This window comes from Hemitrygon akajei, chromosome 10 (assembly GCF_048418815.1).
Source record: "Hemitrygon akajei chromosome 10, sHemAka1.3, whole genome shotgun sequence".
NCBI lineage: Eukaryota > Metazoa > Chordata > Chondrichthyes > Myliobatiformes > Dasyatidae > Hemitrygon > Hemitrygon akajei.
In genome coordinates this window covers 143060665-143079150 of record NC_133133.1, presented here as the reverse complement: position 1 = coordinate 143079150, position 18486 = coordinate 143060665, and the positions used below count along the sequence as shown (strand labels likewise).

Genomic DNA, 18486 nt, shown 5'->3' with positions numbered 1-18486 from the left:
CTTCAGGGAGCGTGAAGCGCAGAATCAAATATTGCTGTGATGATTGTATGCTCCAGTATCAATTGTTTGGTGACAATAAAGTAAAGTAAAAGATGGCCCAAGAATCTTACAGAACTAGAAGCCTTCTGCAAGGATGAATGGGTGAAAATTCCCCAAACAAGAATTGAAAGACTCTTAGCTGGCTACAGAAAGCGTTTACAAGCTGTGATACTTGCCAAAGGGGGTGTTGCTAAGTACTGACCATGCATGGTGCCCAAATTTTTGCTTTGGGCCCTTTTCCTTTTTTATTTTGAAACTGTAAAAGATGGAAATAAAGCAGTAATCTTGCTTAAAATATTAAAGAAATGTGTCATTTTTAACTTTATGCCTCTTGGAAATTGGGTCATCTTTTACTCGCTTAGCTATTCAGTAACAGAAATTTTGACCGGGGTGCCCAAACTTTTGCATGCCACTGTATCTATCCAGGAGTCTCTTAAAAGACCCTATCGTATCTGCCTCCACCACCATCGCTGGCAGCCCAGTCCAAGTGCTCACCACTCTCTGCGTAAAAGTTGGTTTTATTCCACATTACATGCATAATTTTCTGCCCATACAACCCACTTCTGTTATACACCCTCCACATCAAAGTACACTATACATGAACACCACTCTTCACCCCTTACCTCACCATAACAATATACCATTTAGGCTGGGGTATGCTTCCCTTAAGACCCTCCCATCTCTTTGCAAGTTGTGTTCATATCTCGCTGAATTACGGAAATTACTACTCAACAATAATTTTTACATAGGTTTTCTTGAACTTAGATTACATTACTCAGAGTATAGTCATGTATGAATACTTGAATTTTACGAGCAAATGTACTATTCCACTTGGGCTACAACATCCCAAAATAAGTTTGGAAAATGTTTGTGGAACTGACGTAGTAGCTGAAAAAAGATCTGTTGCAGCACTGAAGAGTTGAATAGTAAAATGTAATTATTTAATACTATTTTTGGCATTTAAAACATTCTACTGCACAACAATGCAATAACACAATGTATTTCAACCATTAAATACTCAGTTTTCAGCAGATTATGCTTCAGCGATAAAAAGTGGAAATTGTAACTTTCTCACAGTTGCTTGCCCTAAACCAAATTCAATAAATATGGACCTGGCAATTAACTTAAAAGACTTGGGCTCATTTTATTTTCCTACCAATAACTACCATTGACATTTAACATTATACAGTATTACAAAGAACTGCTATTTCTTTCTTCATCTCCATTCCGTACCTTGAAAAATTGTACTTTAGATTAGATATATAATAAAATGTTTGTGCACACACCTCTTCCGATTCTTCTTCCTGGTCCCAATTCCGATCAGTTAGTTCTTTGTCTGCAGTTCTCTTTGCCATTGTTATTACTGAAAAAAACAGACAAGTTTGTTCTTGTTATAACTGGATGAAATACCTCAAACTAAAAAGACAAATAGTATGAAACTATGAAAGGTAAAAAAAAAAGCAAAATTTGGTTTGACAATTATTCCTTCAAGGTCAACTTTGTTTTCAATATAATAGAAAGTTGAATGATTAATTTATAAGGTAGAGGCAAGGGGAACAGAGATAAAAGAATGAAAAATGGTGCAATAGTGTGCAAGGGAAGACAGAATGAGTAAAATGGACACTGTGTGTACAAACAGGAGAGGAGAGACTGGATAAGTATGTAATAAATAGGGCAAACCATATTAAACTTTCAACATGACAAATGTGTGTAACTAGACTTGAATCACCATTAAGATACAATAGTCTAATTCAGAGGTAACAAATTCCCACCCAAGAAAACTAATTCAAATTAAAGTTTAATTGCATTCAACCATACATGTATACAGCCAAATGAAACAGTGTTCCTCTGGAACCAAGGTGCAAAACACAGCACATACAGTCACAAAAAAATTATCTGAATATCAAGTGCATGTGATCTTGCCCAAGAGCCACATTTTTGCAAGAACAAGTTCCCCAACTTGTGCTTCAGCCCCAGATGAATGCAATCCAGCTCATCTTCTCGGGCTAACTATGATGCTAAGATGGCGACGCGACGCAGCAGCCACTTCAGAATGAATATCTGTAATCTGTCAAGTAGGATGCCGTGTACAATCCTGATTTGATGGAGATGGACGGGTGAAGCACGGAGGAACATCTGGTGAAACTTTTGAAATGCCTGTTTTCGCTGCCGCTGCTACAGTGCAATCGGAAAATCTCCGGCAGGAAGGCCCCAAATCCTTGGCTTTGCCTGTTGCTTGGCAGCCGGGGTCGAAGCCCTCGGCACAGATGATGCTCGGTGTCGGAGGCTCGAAGTTTTCGGACGGACTCAGAGTTGGCTATGGTTGGGTGCTTCCAGGGGGCTTTATCGGCAAGGTTGCAGCACTGGAGGTTCATGGCAGGAAGAGTTTTTCTTCCCTCTACCATCTGCATGAGATGATGGGCTGTTGGGACTTTGAGACTTTTTTTTACCGTGCCATATAGTCTGCTCTTTATCAGATTACAGTATTGCTTTGCACTGTTGGAACTATATGTTAAATTATGTGGTTTTTGTCAGTTAGTCTTTTATCAATCATGGTATTGTCTGCACTGTTGCAACTAAATGTTATGTGATTGTTGTCAGTCTTTTATCAATCATGGTATTGTCTGCACTGTTGCAACTAAATGTTAACTATAACTGTGGTTTTGTGTAGGTTTTTGGTTTGTTGGGTGGTAGTGTTGGTCTCTTGACTTGGTGTGTCTGGGTAGTCTTGTTTTGTCTGGTGGATTTGGAGTTCCTTTCCGGGGACCGTGCTAAGATGGTAGCGCGATATTGATACGCAGCAGCCTCTCCGGACTCTGGATTGGGGATTACCAAACGGTATGTGGTTTTTCTTGTGTGGTCTGCTTTTCAACATAATTGTATAAGGGTTAAGAGTGTTGTAAAAAAAAAAGCCTGAAGGCTTTGTGTGTCAATGTGAGGAGCATTCGTAACAAGGTGGATGAATTGAATGTGCAGATAGTTATTAATGAATATGATATAGTTGGGATCACAGAGACATGGCTCCAGGGTGACCAAGGATGGGAACTCAACATCCGGGGATATTCAATATTCAGAAGGGATAGACAGGAAAGAAAAGGAGGTGGGGTAGCATTGCTGGTTAGAGAGGAGATTAACGCAATAGAAAGGAAGGACATTAGCCTGGAGAATGTGGAATTGATATGGGTAGAGCTGCATAACACTCAGGGGCAGAAAACGCTGGTGGGAGTTGTGTACAGGCCACCTAACAGTAGTAGTGAGGTTGGGGATGGCATTAAACAGGAAATTAGAAATGCGTGCAATAAAGGAACAGTAGTTATAATGGGTGACTTCAATCTACATATCGATTGGGTGAACCAAATTGGTAAGGGTGCTGAGGAAGAGGATTTCTTGGAATGAATGCGGGATGGTTTTCTGAACCAACATGTCGAGGAACCAACTAGAGAGCAGGCCATTCTAGATTGGGTATTGAGCAATGAGGAAGGGTTAGTTAGCAATCTTGTCGTGCGAGGCCCCTTGGGTAAGAGTGACCATAATATGGTGGAATTCTTCATTAAGATGGAGAGTGACATAGTTAATTCAGAAACAAAGGTTCTGAACTTAAAGAAGGGTAATTTTGAAGGTATGAGGCGTGAATTAGCTAAGATAGACTGGCAAATGATACTTAAAGGGTTGACGGTGGATATGCAATGGCAAGCATTTAAAGATTGCATGGATGAACTACAACAATTGTTCATCCCAGTTTGGCAAAAGAATAAACCAGGGAAGGTAGAGCACCCGTGGCTGACAAGGGAAATTAGGGATAGTATCAAGTCCAAAGAAGAAACATATATATTAGCCCAAAAAAAAGCGGCACACCTGAGGACTGGGAGAAATTCAGAGACCAGCAGAGGAGGACAAAGGGCTTAATTAGGAAAGGGAAAAAAGATTATGAGAGAAAGCTGGCAGGGAACATAAAAACTGACTGTAAAAGCTTTTATAGATATGTGAAAAGAAAAAGATTGGTCAAGACAAATGTAGGTCCTTTACAGTCAGAAACAGGTGAATTGATCATAGGGAACAAAGACATGGCAGACCAATTGAATAACTACCTTGGTTCTGTCTTCACTAAGGAAGACATAAATAATCTTCTGGAAATAGTAAGGGACCGAGGGTCTAGTGAGATGGAGGAACTGAGGGAAATACATGTTAGTAGGGAAGTGGTATTAGGTAAATTGAAGGGATTAAAGGCAGATAAATCCCCAGGGCCAGATGGTCTGCATCCCAGAGTGCTTAAGGAAGTAGCCCAAGAAATAGTGGATGCATTAGTGATAATTTTTCAAAACTCCTTAGATTCTGGATTAGTTCCCGAGGATTGGAGGGTGGCTAATGTAACCCCACTTTTTAAAAAAGGAGGGAGAGAGAAACCAGGAAATTATAGACCGGTTAGTCTGACATCGGTGGTGGGGAAAATGCTAGAGTCGGTTATCAAAGATGTGATAACAGCACATTTGGAAAGAGGTGAAATCATCGGACAAAGTCAGCATGGATTTGTGAAAGGAAAATCATGTCTGACAAATCTTATAGAATTTTTTGAAGATGTAACTAGTAGAGTGGATAGGGGAGAGCCAGTGGATGTGGTATATTTAGATTTTCAAAAGGCTTTTGACAAGGTCCCACACAGGAGATTAGTGTGCAGACTTAAAGCACACGGTATTGGGGGTATGGTACTGATGTGGATAGAGAATTGGTTGTCAGACAGGAAGCAAAGAGTGGGAGTAAACGGGACCTTTTCAGAATGGCAGGCAGTGACTAGTGGGGTACCGCAAGGCTCAGTGCTGGGACCCCAGTTGTTTACAATATATATTAATGATTTAGACGAGGGAATTAAATGCAGCATCTCCAAGTTTGCGGATGACACGAAGCTGGGCGGCGATGTTAGCTGTGAGGAGGATGCTAAGAGGATGCAGGGTGACTTGGATAGGTTAGGTGAGTGGGCAAATTCATGGCAGATGCAATTTAATGTGGATAAATGTGAGGTTATACACTTTGGTTGCAAGAACAGGAAAACAGATTATTATCCGAACGGTGGCCGATTAGGAAAAGGGGAGATGCAACGAGACCTGGGTGTCATTGTACACCAGTCATTGAAGGTGGGCATGTAGGTACAGCAGGCGGAGAAAAAGGCAAATGGTATGTTGGCATTCATAGCAAAAGGATTTGATACAGGAGCAGGGAGGTTCTACTGCAGTTGTACAAGGCCTTGGTGAGACCACAGCTGGAGTATTGTGTGCAGTTTTGGTCCCCTAATCTGAGGAAAGACATTCTTGCCATAGAGGGAGTACAGAGAAGGTTCACCAGATTGATTCCTGGGATGGCAGGACTTTCATATGAAGAAAGACTGGATCATCTAGGCTTATACTCACTGGAATTTAGAAGATTGAGGGGGGATCTTATTGAAACGTATAAAATTCTAAAGGGATTGGACAGGCTAGATGCAGGAAGATTATTTCCGATGTTGGGGAAGTCCAGAATGAGGGGTCACAGCTTAAGGATAAAGGGGAAGCCTTTTAGGACCGAGATGAGGAAAAACTTCTTCACACAGAGAGTGGTGAATCTGTGGAATTCTCTGCCACAGGAAACAGTTGAGGCTGGTTCATTGGCTATATTTAAGAGGAAGTTAGATATGGCCCTTGTGGCTAAAGGGATCAGGGGGTATGGAGAGAAAGCAGGTACAGGGTTCTGAATTGGATGATCAGCCATGATCATACTGAATGGCAGTGCAGGCTTGAAGGGCCGAATGGCCTACTCCTGCACCTATTTTCTATGTTTCATCGTGTGCTTTTTTTGTGATATCATTCCGGAGAATGTTGTCTTATTTTTTTAAACTGCATTGCATTTGTGGTTTCTAAATGACAATAAACTGAATCTGAACACTAGAGAGCAACACTGACCCAGAAGGGCTGGCCTGCAGGGGCCAGCTCCCGATCAAGCATGATTTCAGCATGACTGCAGCACCTCTGTTCTCTCCTACTGCCTCTTGTGCTCCCTCCCCTCAGTGGCAGTAACAGGTGATGCAGTGGCATGAGGGGATGGTCCAAGCAACAGTTGAGGCCACGCAGCTCTCCCATCATCAGTCTCGCCAACAAAACAGATTTAGAGTATTTTATATTACCAATGTCCAACAGGGTCTTGCAATAACATTTAAGACCAACATATGTGACAAAATTTTTAGTGACAAGATCAATTTTGTGTTGCAGGTGGTTGAGGGTAAAGCAGTGGCCAAGAACCTACAGTGTTTCATGTTAAGGGATCTCTTAACTTGTCTCAGCAGACAAATAAGACAGTTTCACAGAAAACCTGAAAAACAGCGTCATTAACAATAGGCCAAATGCAACAGGTTTGTCTCTACTGCCAATAATTACTTGGTTAATGTAGATAAAAAGTGTTAAAGGATTTAAAATTATTTCAAAATATTAGGCATATCAAGAATTAAATACAAAAATTTTTTAAAAAAACAACTAAGTTACCCTTTCCCCCAAATTCTCAAATGTAAATGCGAAATTGAATTAAATGGGGTTTCTGGCCCTATGTTAGATCTCACTGTCACAGGAAAAGAGGCAGACATTCCAGCACTCTGCTGGCAATGGACTATGTAGAGTTAAGTAACAAGGCGAATGTCTTATTTTGCAGAGTCGGAATGCTTTTTGCAGACTTAAGAAAAGGCAGTCAGATCTCGACACCTACTTGAGGAAGAGGCCAAAGTTAGAGGAGAACCTACAGCCTGGTCCCTCCTCCAAGATGTAACCAACATCCACTTCCCTCTGCTGCTGTTGTGATTTGATATACAACTTAGACCTACTTGTGTGTTTGTTACTCCACAAATTACTGTATATACATAAAATATCTCATATCTGGTTTTTATTTTTTAAGATCAGGCACATGTCCATTTACAGTGTTACAATAGCACTCCACCTCCGAGGAACACGTCCTCAGTGTTAAGCGGGGTCTGAGAATACTGTATTTCATCCCTTAAGATGGATATCCTGCTGGTAATCTTCACACACTCACTGCTGCAGTCAGAGGTTTTACCTACTTCAAAAGGGCTTCAATCATCCCAGTGCCCAAGAGGAGGAAGGTAAGCTGCCTCAATGACTATCGCCCAGTCTACTGTGATGAAGTGCTTTTCGAGGTTGGTCATGGCTAGAATTGCCTCCTTCCCAAGCAAGGACCTGGACTCGCTGCTATTTGCCTACCACAACAGGTCTACAGCAGATGCAATCTTACTGGATCTACTTGGCCTTGCACACTTGGACAACAGCAATACTACATCAGCCAGCTGCTTACTGATCAACATTCAACACCACCGTTCCCTCAGCACTGATCATCAAGCTTCAAAACCTGGGTGCCCATACCTCCCTCTATAACTGGATTCTTGACTTCCTCACCAAGAGATCACTCAGTGTGGATCAGTAATATCATCTCCTCACTAACAATCAACACATGTGCACCTCAAGAATTTGACCTTAGCCCACTGCTCTAATCTCTTTACACTCAATTGTGAGCTGTGCCTAACGACAACATTTATAATTTTGGCAAAATTTCATGAGGTGCACAGGAGCAACATTGATCAGCTGGTTGACTGGTGTCATGACAATAACCCTACATTCAATGTAGTTTAGACCAAGGAAGTGATTATGGATTTAAGGAAGGGAAAGTTGGGAGAACACACAGTGAGAGGTCAATAGTAGAAAGGATAAGCAGCTTCAAGCTCGAGGATCTCAGAGGGCCCAATGTATTGATGCACTTATGGAGAAGGCACGAAGCATTTATACTTCATTGGAAGTTTGAGGAAACTCAGCATGTCACCAAAGACTTACAAATTTTTGCAGATGCACTAGTGAGATCTTTCTGACTGGCTGCATCACAATGCAATACAGAGGATAGAAAAAGGCTTCAGAGAATTGCAGTCTCAGCCAGCTCTATCATGCGCACAGTGACATTGGTATGAAGGACCTCACCATACAAGAACGCAGCATCTAGTTCTAAGGACCCTCTCCATCCCAAAAATGCCCCCTTCTCATTAGCACCATCAAGGAAGAGGCATAGGAGCTTGAAGATCCACACTCAATGTTTTAGGAAAGTTTCCAACGAACACTACATTGCTATGCCTTGTTTGCGCTTTTTATTTTTTTTTATATTGTAACTTATGATAAATATATGTCTTGCATTGTACTGCTGCCACAAAAAAATCATGACATATCTGTGATAATAAATCTGATTCTGATTACAATGCAATCCATGACCATTCATATCTTAGTGAATTAATTTATTCCATTTGACTCCACAGCATTCAAACGTCACAATTTCAAATATCTTAATTTTAAATCCATGAACAAATAATTTAGATTATACAATATAAAAAATGCTTGCAATGGAAACTTTATAACACAGATTACCTTCAAGGTAATAATAGTAATAATTAGATAACAAAATCGATATTAATGAGAAATTTTTAAAATACGAAACTTGATCAGATCGATACTGAAGGTCTAACTAGTTAATGATATCACAAAAGTATAAGCAGTGACCTTCACCACATCCGCATTTACTTATGAGGAAATCAACGTCACCCACACTAAACGTGGCACAAATACAATCAATTGTACAGGACTCATCCGACTAACTCCACGTGTTCCGAATCAAATAATTACAGTGTTCCAGTAGGGGTCGCTGGGCAGAAATAAGGATTGAAAACTATACCACTTTAAAAGATTTTTTTAAAAACCTTAGCTACTCGTTAAGATCTACACGTATGTCTGAGATCAGAAATCAACCCTTCAATCTCCATGTAACCCAATGTATCTAAAAGGACTTGTAAACTGTGAAAAACGATGCACTGGAAAAAAAACAGCTTGGTTTAATATCACTGGCATGTGTCTTGAACTGTGTTAACTTTACGGCAGCTGCACAATGAAATACAAAATAAATACGGCGAAAAACTGAATTAAATACATACTCTATTAAATAGTTGAGTTAAAATTAGTGCAAAAAATGTATATGATGAAACAGTTGTTTTACTAATCGTTTTCATTATTCCTAACCTGGTTAGATGTCTTCAGGAAGAATGTTACTTCCTCCACAAATTGAAGAAATCTTAACTTTTATCCGGAAACTTGTAAATTAACCTTTTTTCAGCAGTGACCAATTCCTTTCATTGCGGTAAATCTAGGCACGTTTTACCCAAGCCAGGTCAACTTCCATGTGGGCAAAGCTGAAGATAGGCTACGTCGACAGATCGACAGGCTAACTGACCAATCAGACCGCGGGCCAAAGCCAGCGCCAGCCACAATAAGCGGGGACCGTAATCATCAAGTTGGACAGCCTCACACTCATATAAAATGAACACGAATGTCCAATTAATGGAATAGCTACCGTTCTGTGGCTCCGTCAGCTTTACAAACAACCGAGATGGCAGAAAACGCTGTTAGGTGAAAGAGGTGGAAGTCATCCCGGGTCAGGATCAGGATCAGGGCCGAGGCCTACATGTACGTCGGGGCAAGGCCGTTTACCATTTTACTTTGAACACTCCTCCCCGAGTCATCCGGGTGGGTCTATGAAAGCGGGCGATTATGCAGTACAGTCCGCCTGCAGCACTGCATGCCCACAGCTTTTGTGCTGAAGCGGCGCAAGCGACGGTTATTATTTAAATTGCGTGCGAGGCAGGACTACGGAAACCTTGGCTCACCTGCGATAGGTGATTCTATGTTGTCGATAAACCAGACTCCCTGCCTGGGTAAGGCCCTCCACAAGTGATAATCTTGATGCTCGCCCTATCCTGTGTTAATACTGTAATCGGATGCTCGGCACTCTTTTCCCTGAAACCCTCTCCCGGCTGCTCAGCAATGAGGGGACGCCGCCATTTCGTCCTGAAGAGGCGGGCCCCGCGCATGCTCACCGAGCGGAGCTTCTATAATTAGGTGTGTAGTCCTAGCGCTGCCAATGCAGCACTGTTGTCGATTGAACCCCGTTACAGCCAAATTGCAAGTAATATTTGAGAGTATGCTAATTCATCAGATTATCATTTTGAAACATCGAAATGGAACACGTATTAGGTACAGATGAATAGTATTAAACCAGCTGTAAAACCTTCATCAGCCCCTTTCCCAGAAAAGTCATTAATATCAATTTAATTTTCTTAAGAGATTTCGATCTAACATTCTGAGGAATGGAGCATTTATATAAGACACAAGACATTCTTATTACATTTAATAATGATTGTGTGATTTAATAACCTTGTGTGCAATATGTTGCCCAATTGCATTATACCTAATATGCCAAAAATCAAGTAAAGCTTTTTTTGTCAACATAATTTCTGTTGCACGGAGCTGCATACTTAATAGAACATAGTATCCTGGAAAAGATTCGTTTTCCTCTGTCTCAAAATATGCCATTTATGGTGTCCATGCTAATCCCATCTAACAGCCAAAGAAACAAGGTCAGTTGTCATGGAATATTTCTAATCCAACTTCCAATAACCGCATCCAACCAGTATACAAATACACCAGTGTCTTACTTATGCTGAATGATTGCCCACCCATGCTTGCAAATCTGCTGAGTGGCTAACATTTCTGGTTTTTTTTGTTGCTTTGCCAATAATTTGGTGGCAATTAGTTCCTTTAGGAATTAGCACACCCATACTGCATGCCCCAGTCAGTGATAGTTATAGAACTCAGTCAACCTGAGCGGGCATTGTCGTGGTTTTTCGTGCCTCACAAATGACCAAGAGACGCAGAAGATTCTTCAAGAAGGGTTAAAATTTAATTTGCAAATCAAAACTGAGACAGTCATTGAGCTAGTCGCTGATTGCCCACCGATCCCCGGACACAGCATTTTTTATAGCAATCTCCTGGTCCAGTTGCTATAGTTGCATATCACACGTACTATCTTGTCCCTATTGTTTCTACCCATTGACTTAATCATGTTCTAATCTGCATCTCTTTAGCTGCCTCTCATTAACATACTATTGTCTTCTACATTCTTAAGATATATGCATAGCAAATAGCGAGCTCTTTCTGTAGCTACCTCTCATTAACACACCATTGTCATCTTAAGACTTCAGTCTCCTACCAAATTGGGTACCTGCATAGCAAATAGGAAACTTCAAAGCTGACTCCAAAGATGACTACACCTCTTAGCTACTTCTCATTAAAATATATTAACACACCATTGTCTTCTACATTCCTAGCATTTCACATAGTTTTGGTTACACAGCAAATAATACAAGTTTTATACTCCATAATATTTTATACTCCAATAGCATTCCAAGGCCAGGTGACTCCCAGAACATCGAAGTAGTCTTCCCATTTTCCACACCGACATGCTTTGTAGCCTTTTTGAACTTCGCACCTTGTGATCCCAAAGATCCCACTTGTAGTGCTGCTGTGAAAATGTGGACCATGTGATCGTGGGAATATCTTTCTGCTTGAATGTTTTGCACCTTAGGAATCAGGCCCTGAGCAAAAATGCTTCATGTACTTCCCACTACCCAGAATGAGCAAAGAAGTGGCAGATGGAATACAGTGTCTGGAAGTGTATGGTCATGCACTTTGGTGGAAAGAATAAAGGCATAGACTATTTTCTAACTGGGGGGAAAAATCAAAAATTAGACCTGCCAAAGGATTTGGGAGTCCTTGTGCAGTATTCCCTAAAGATTAACTTGCAGATTGAAATGGTGGTAAGGAAGGCAAATGTAATATTAGCATTCATTTCTAAAATATAAGAGCAAGGACATCATGCTGAGGCTTCATAAGGCATTGGTCAGACCACACTTGGAGTATTGTGAGCAGCTTTGGGCCCCATATCTAAGAAAAAATGTGCTGGCATGAGAGAGGGTCCAGAGCAGGTCTACGAGAATGGTTCTGGAAATGAAAGGGTTAACCTATGGGGAATGTTTGATAGCTTTGGGCTTGTACTCACTGAAGTTTAGAAGAATGAGAGTGGATCTCGTTGTGCATTTAATATTTCAATAATATAGTAAATATATTATTTGATTAAGCATTCTTTGCATAATTTGTTGCAGGTTATGTGTTAAAGTACATGAATGGCATAGATTATTGAGTCATCACTAAAGTAAAAACTAAGAAGTGTACACATTATTCCAAATCTGTGTTTTTCTTTCAATTACTTAGTTTTGGAGTTACAAAATATATCAGTGGCAATGAATATGTTTTAAAATAAAGTACAGCATGATTTTTTTTTCCTTCAGAAAAGGAGAAAGATGGTTGAGTTAAAAAAGGCAAAAAATGGACAAAATTCATAGGTTCATAAACAGTGAGTACCAGGTGATAATAATCATAAATGTTAAAAAACACTTGCACAAGGGATAACTGGCTGTTCTTTACTGAGTGAATTAAGCAGTATTTTAAAGCAATTGAAATAGCCAATGAGAAATGAGTGCCAGTTTTACTGAGTGCAGTTGGTAGAAGAGCATACAGTTTGCTTAGAAGTTTGACTACTCTGTTGTTGTGTGTATGAAGTCACCAGAGAAAATTGCCGCTAGATACAAAGTAGCTTCTTTATTCAACAAAGCAAAGTACAGCAAGCATCATATGTAGACATTTTCAGTGGAAAGGTGTGCTGGCCCAACGTGGGGCTTGATATTTTATGTGCCAAAGGATAACTCCATATGTACAATGTATGAGCAATCCTTTCTTTGAATCCATATATAATCTTTACACCTTCTGAGTTGCATCCACAGCATAGACATCCAAGTGAATTTTAATCAGCATTGACTGGTCTGAGATTTACAGCTTTTAGAAACCCATTGTTCAGCCATTCAGATAGATGGCTGTGGAGGCCAAGTCATTGATTACATATAAAGTGGAGGTTGATAGGTTCTTGCTTAATCAGGTCATCAAACATTAAGGAGAGAAGGCAGAGAATGGGGTTGAGAGGGATAATAATTCAGCCATGATGGAATGGCGCAGCAGACTTAAAAGGCTGAATGGCCTAATTCTGCTTCTACATCTTAAATCTGAACACAATGCTTCCTCTTATATTCCTCAATTCACTTATTACTGGTCTGCACTCACAATACCTGATATAAAAAGTCTGAAAATGCCACTTCATTATATTGTCCACATACTTATCAATTATTTCCTCTGGTTTCTGACTATATAGCCCAAAAATTTAGCTCCAGCAATTATGCCAGTTTAAAATGTGCTTTTAAGACTTTTACCATATAATAAACTCAGTCTTTACTTCATGATGCCATCAGACTCACTGATATGGCTCTGATCCCACAACTAACGACAACATTACCTTCTAATTCTCATGTATCATTATGCTTCTCTTCTATGCTTCTCCGTAGACCTCAGTGATATTGTTCACATTTGGAAACATGCCCAATTTTTCCAGATATTGGACAACTTCTAAATCAGTTTATATTTGATAAGTGTATTACTATGTTCATTATGTGCCAGCATCACTGTCCTACTTTAAAAATACTAATTTTCTATTTTCTTCAAACTATTCTGCTACTTCCTCAAGCACAATATCCTAATCTTCGTGCCAATGTAGTATCTGTTGCCTGTGAAGTACCTTTGCTTCCAAAGGCAAGTAGCAGATGTATGGTATTCAAAAGAATATTCCTTAAGTTCATAATAAATGGCAGTGTCAGTTACACTTATTTCTGAAAGGTAGATTTACACATACATATAATAAAACTGATTATTTGACACTAATAACCCACTAGAATATCTAAAAATAACAATTGGTGTACTTTATCCACTAAGATGATTTTTGGCATTTATTATTGTTCAGCAATATTCTGTACATATATTATTTATCTTTATAATCTTTGGGATACTCAACAATGTTATATTAATCCAATCCATTGAGCCTCAGCTTGACAATTTTAAGCGCAAATGTATGTTGCACAAAGCTTCCCTTAGCTCATCATTTCCCGTCCAAATGATTAACTTCAAATTGACTCCCCAATTTATAATCCATTATAAGCATAACTTTAACGAATCTGAATCTTGTCTTTTCTCATACTTCTCCCCTTCCTTGCCTATGCAAGACTTTGGCACTTTGTGTGTAATAGTGAACACAGGCCTTTTCCTCTATCTTCAGTCCTCACACTACCTAGCAGCATTAGATTACTTCTTTTTTCCAGTATTAAGATTGATAAAAAAAGAAGCATTGTATAATGTAAATGTAATTATGTCTTTAATAGGGTAAATATTGGAAAATACATTCACTTTGGATCATGTGCATAGCACATCAAGCTGTAAGATCTAGTGTAGTCTTGAGGTGCTGAAGGTGATAAATACAAAAATACAAAAACCAGCAACAAATGGTAAATTATTTTGTATCATAAACTATCATAAATATTATTGAAGTATAAATGTACTATTCCACATAAATGCATTAAAATATTAAATTATCCCAACATGGAAAGATAATGATTATATAAATATACTCCATGGATAAATACTACCCTTTCCTCCAGGATACAACTAGCTAAATTGAGTTTGTTGGCCTATTATATGCACTGGTTGTCTTTTTCCAGTAGATTATGGAATAGTTACTGCAGATTTGAGGTGGTAACTGTGATCCCACTACTAAAAAAAGAGGAGGAAAAACACAAAAATACATATTGGTTAGTTTAATATAATGTGGGGAAGAGACAACAATTTATTACGAAGAATACAGAGTAGTTAACATGGGAAATGATATCTTAGCCTTCATAGCCAGAGGATTTGAATAAAGGAGCAGTGATACCTTGATGCAATTATACAGGCGCTTGGTGGGATCACACTAGTAGTGATATGTGCAGTTTTGGTCTCCTTAGCTAAAAAAAGGAATGTTGTGAACATTGAAGAAAGACTTCAGTAAAAAGCAAAGGCTTTAATAAAGTCCATCTGGATTTCTGAAAGGGAAATCATGCTTGACATACACTGTAGTTTTGAGTATATAACTGGTAGACAGTTAAGGAAGAACCAGCAAAAGTGATGACTTATGATTTTTAGATTATAATACCTTAAGCCATTGGACTTGAATTAGGCCAGTCATCCCATTGAGTCTACTCTGCCATTCAATCATGGTTGATTTATTTTCCTTCTCGAATCCCCATAACTGGACTGATCAACCTCTGCTTTAAATGTACCCAATGACTTGGTCTCACAGCTATCTGTGGCAATGAATTGTACAGATTTACCACATCTGGGCAAATAAATTCCTCCTCATCTCCGTTTAAAGGGATATCCTTGCATTCTGATGCTGTTCCCTCTGGTCTGAGACTCTCTCAACTTTGGAAACATCTTCTGCATGTCCACTCTGTCTACGCTTTCCAATATTGGGTAGGTTTCAGTCAGATCCCCTTTCATTCTTCTAAACTCCAGTGAGTACAGGCACAGAGCCATCAAACTCTCCTTGTACATTAACCCTTTTACTCCTTTGATGCTCTCCAATGCCAGCTCATCATTTCTTAGATATGAGGCCCAAAACTGCTGACAATATCAAATGTGGTTTGCCAAAGCCTTATCAAGCTGCCGCATTACATCCCTGCTTTTATTTTTTAGTTTTCTTGGAATAACTTCTAACTTTGCATTTGCATTCCTTACTACTGACTCCTCTCTTTCAATATTTTTATTAATGTATACAAGAATATATAACAAATACAGAGTATATATATTTTTAAAATTGCTAACAGAATACAGACAATAGAAAAATTGAACTGTATAGGACTGAGTAACATACATGTACCGGTATATAGTACTCCGGTGATGATTACTAATACTGCAAATTTATAAAGAGTATACATTAGGAATTTTATATATATGTATAAAAAATCTAGCCCCTACTAAGAAAGCCAATGGGTAAGAACAAGGAAAAAATATTTTTTTTTAAAGTGTCGCTAAGTTGTTAACAAAGAATAACATAATTAATAACATCTACATAGAAAAAAAAACTTTCACAAGTTAGAGTAGTAGTTCATAAAAGGACCCCATGTCGTATAAAAGTACTGTACTGAATTAGAAATAGAACACCGAATCTTCTCCAAACTAAGATGAGTCATAATGTCTTCTAACCACTGCATATGAGTAGGAGAGACTGCTTCTTTCCATTTAAGCAAAATCCGTCTTCTTGCCATAAGTGAGATACAAGTCTGAGGGAGTTAAAGTTATATCTTGAGTTCCGAGAATACCGAAGAGAGCAGTAAGAGGATTAGGTTCAAAGTTAGTGTTAAAAAGTTGAGAAAAAGTAGAAAATACATCTTTCTAAAATTTTTGTAAGCTGGGACATAACCAAAATATATGAATTAATGAAGCATTGGCTGAATAACATTTGTCACAAGTTGGAGAAATATCAGAATAAAAACGGGATAATTTCTCTTTAGACAAATAGGCTCTATGTACCACTTTAAATTGTACCAAAGAATGGCAAGCGCAAAAAGATGACTTATTCACTAATTTCAAAATGGCATTCCAATCTTCATCAGAGATTTGCATATTCAGATCATGCTCCCAAGCTTGCCTAATATTATATAAAGAAAGCTATTTAAACATAAGCAGTTTATTACATATTTGATCCATCAAAAAAAGTTTCAAATTTAAAATATCTAAGAGATTCTTATCTGAACTTGAAGGAAAGGTAGCCAATTGAGAACACAGAAAATCTCTAATTTGAAGGTAACCATAAAAATGAGTTTGGGGTAAACCAAATTTGATGGACAACTGCTCAAATGACACTAAGTTCCCATCAACAAATAAATCCAAAAATTGTCGAATACCCAATCTATTCCATTCTATAAAAACTGTATCAGTAGTAGAGGGTGGAAAAAAATAATTACAAAGAATGGGACTAGAAAGGGAAAAATGAGACAAACCAAAAAACTTCCTAAATTGCGACCAGATTCTCAAAGTATGTTTAAGAACTGGGGTATCAGTAATTTTACTGAAGGGTAAAGGAAGAGAAGAAGAGAAATAATTGAGGCATTTTTAACCGGTTGAGCTTCTAGTAAAATCCATGGTGGCCAGTCGTCCCTCTTGATATAATATGACCAGAATGTGATATTCCTTACTACTGACTCAACCTACAAGTTAATCTTTAGGGAATCCTGCACTAGAACTCCCAAGTCCATTTTGCACCTCAATTTCTGAATTCCCTCTCTGTTTAGAAAATAGCCTATACCTTTATTCCTTCTACCAAAATGCACGACCATGTACTTCTTTGCACTGTATTCAACCCACCACGTCTTTTCCCATTCTCCTCTGTCGAAGTTCTTCTGCAGACTCCCTGCTTTTTTAACACTGCCTGCCCCTCCCCCTGTCTCTGTATCATCCACAAACTTGGCTGCAAAGCTATCAGTCTGTCATCCAGATCATTAACATATAATGTGAAAAGTAGCAGACCCAACACCAACCACTGTAGAACACCACTTGTCACTGGCAGCCAAACAGGAAGGATCCTTTTTATTCCCACTCTTTGTGTTCTGCCAGTCTGCCAAACTTCTGTCCATGATAGTATATTTCCTGCAATACCATTGGCTTTTATCTCTGTAGCCTTATGTAGGGCCTTCTCAAAGGTCCTCTGAAATTACATGTAAACAATATCCAGAGGCTCTCCTTTGTCTATCATGCTTGTTATTTTCTGAACGAATTCCAACAGATTTGTGGGCCTATTTTATTGTGTGCCTCCAAGTACCCCAAAACCTCATCCTTAATAATGGTCTCAAAAATCTTGCCAACTACTGAAGTCATACTGACTGGCCTATAATTTCTTGTCTTTTGCCACCCTCCCATCTTAAAGAATGAGGTGACATTTGTGATTTCCTAGTTCTCAGGATGCATTTCAGAATCCAGTGATTGTTGATGGTTAACTACTAATACCTCCATGATCTCTTCAGCTCCCCTTTTCAGAAGCCTAGGGTGCAGTCCATCTAGTCGAGATGATTTATCCACCTTCAGACCTTTCAGTTTTTCCAAGCACCTCATTGAAATAAGGAACTTATTCAAAGTGTACAGTCTTTCATCGTATACAATACTACCTTGAGATTTATTTTCTTGCAGGCATTCACAGTAGAACAGAGAAGTACGATAGAACCTGTTGAAAACTACAGACAAACGAAGACTGACTAACAACCAATCTGCAAAAGAAGACAAATTGTGTAAATAAATAAATAATGCTGAGAAAATGAGTTGTAGAGTCCTTGAAAGTAAGTCCATAAGTTGTGCATTCAGTTCTTCTGCCATTTCTTTGTCCTCAATTTTTACCTATCCAGTGTCATTTTTCTATAGTCTGATCCCCACTTTTACTCTTTTTATTAAAAAAAAACACTTTTGGTATCCTCCTTTATATCATTGGCTCGCTTGCCTTCAAATTTCATCTTTTCTCATCTTACTGTTTTTTAATTGCCTGCTGATGGTTTTAAAAGCTTCCCACTAGTTTTATGCTATGCTGTAT

The 18486-nt window shown here is 38.9% G+C and overlaps 1 protein-coding gene and 1 long non-coding RNA gene across 5 annotated transcripts in view; one reads left to right on the top strand and one right to left on the bottom strand.

Annotated features, from left to right (window-relative positions):
- Nucleotides 1–9972, bottom strand: part of nup50 (nucleoporin 50) — a 76130-nt gene extending 66158 nt beyond the window's left edge. For 2 of the 4 annotated variants that reach the window (XM_073059188.1, XM_073059190.1), the window contains exons 1-2: nucleotides 9120–9327; nucleotides 1326–1402 (exon numbers count right to left, since the gene is read on the bottom strand). In XM_073059188.1, the coding sequence (XP_072915289.1) occupies nucleotides 1326–1394 (69 nt within the window). In that variant the 5' untranslated portion in view covers nucleotides 1395–1402; nucleotides 9120–9327. Of the gene's footprint in view, nucleotides 1–1325; nucleotides 1403–9119; nucleotides 9328–9763 lie in introns of those variants that run through there. The other 2 variants (XM_073059186.1, XM_073059189.1) reach the window with 2 other exon arrangements.
- Nucleotides 9864–18217, top strand: LOC140734753 (uncharacterized). Its single transcript, XR_012100607.1, has 2 exons — nucleotides 9864–9995; nucleotides 18093–18217. It is a non-coding gene; the product is annotated as an uncharacterized lncRNA (long non-coding RNA).
- The last annotated feature ends 269 nt before the right edge of the window (nucleotides 18218–18486 follow it).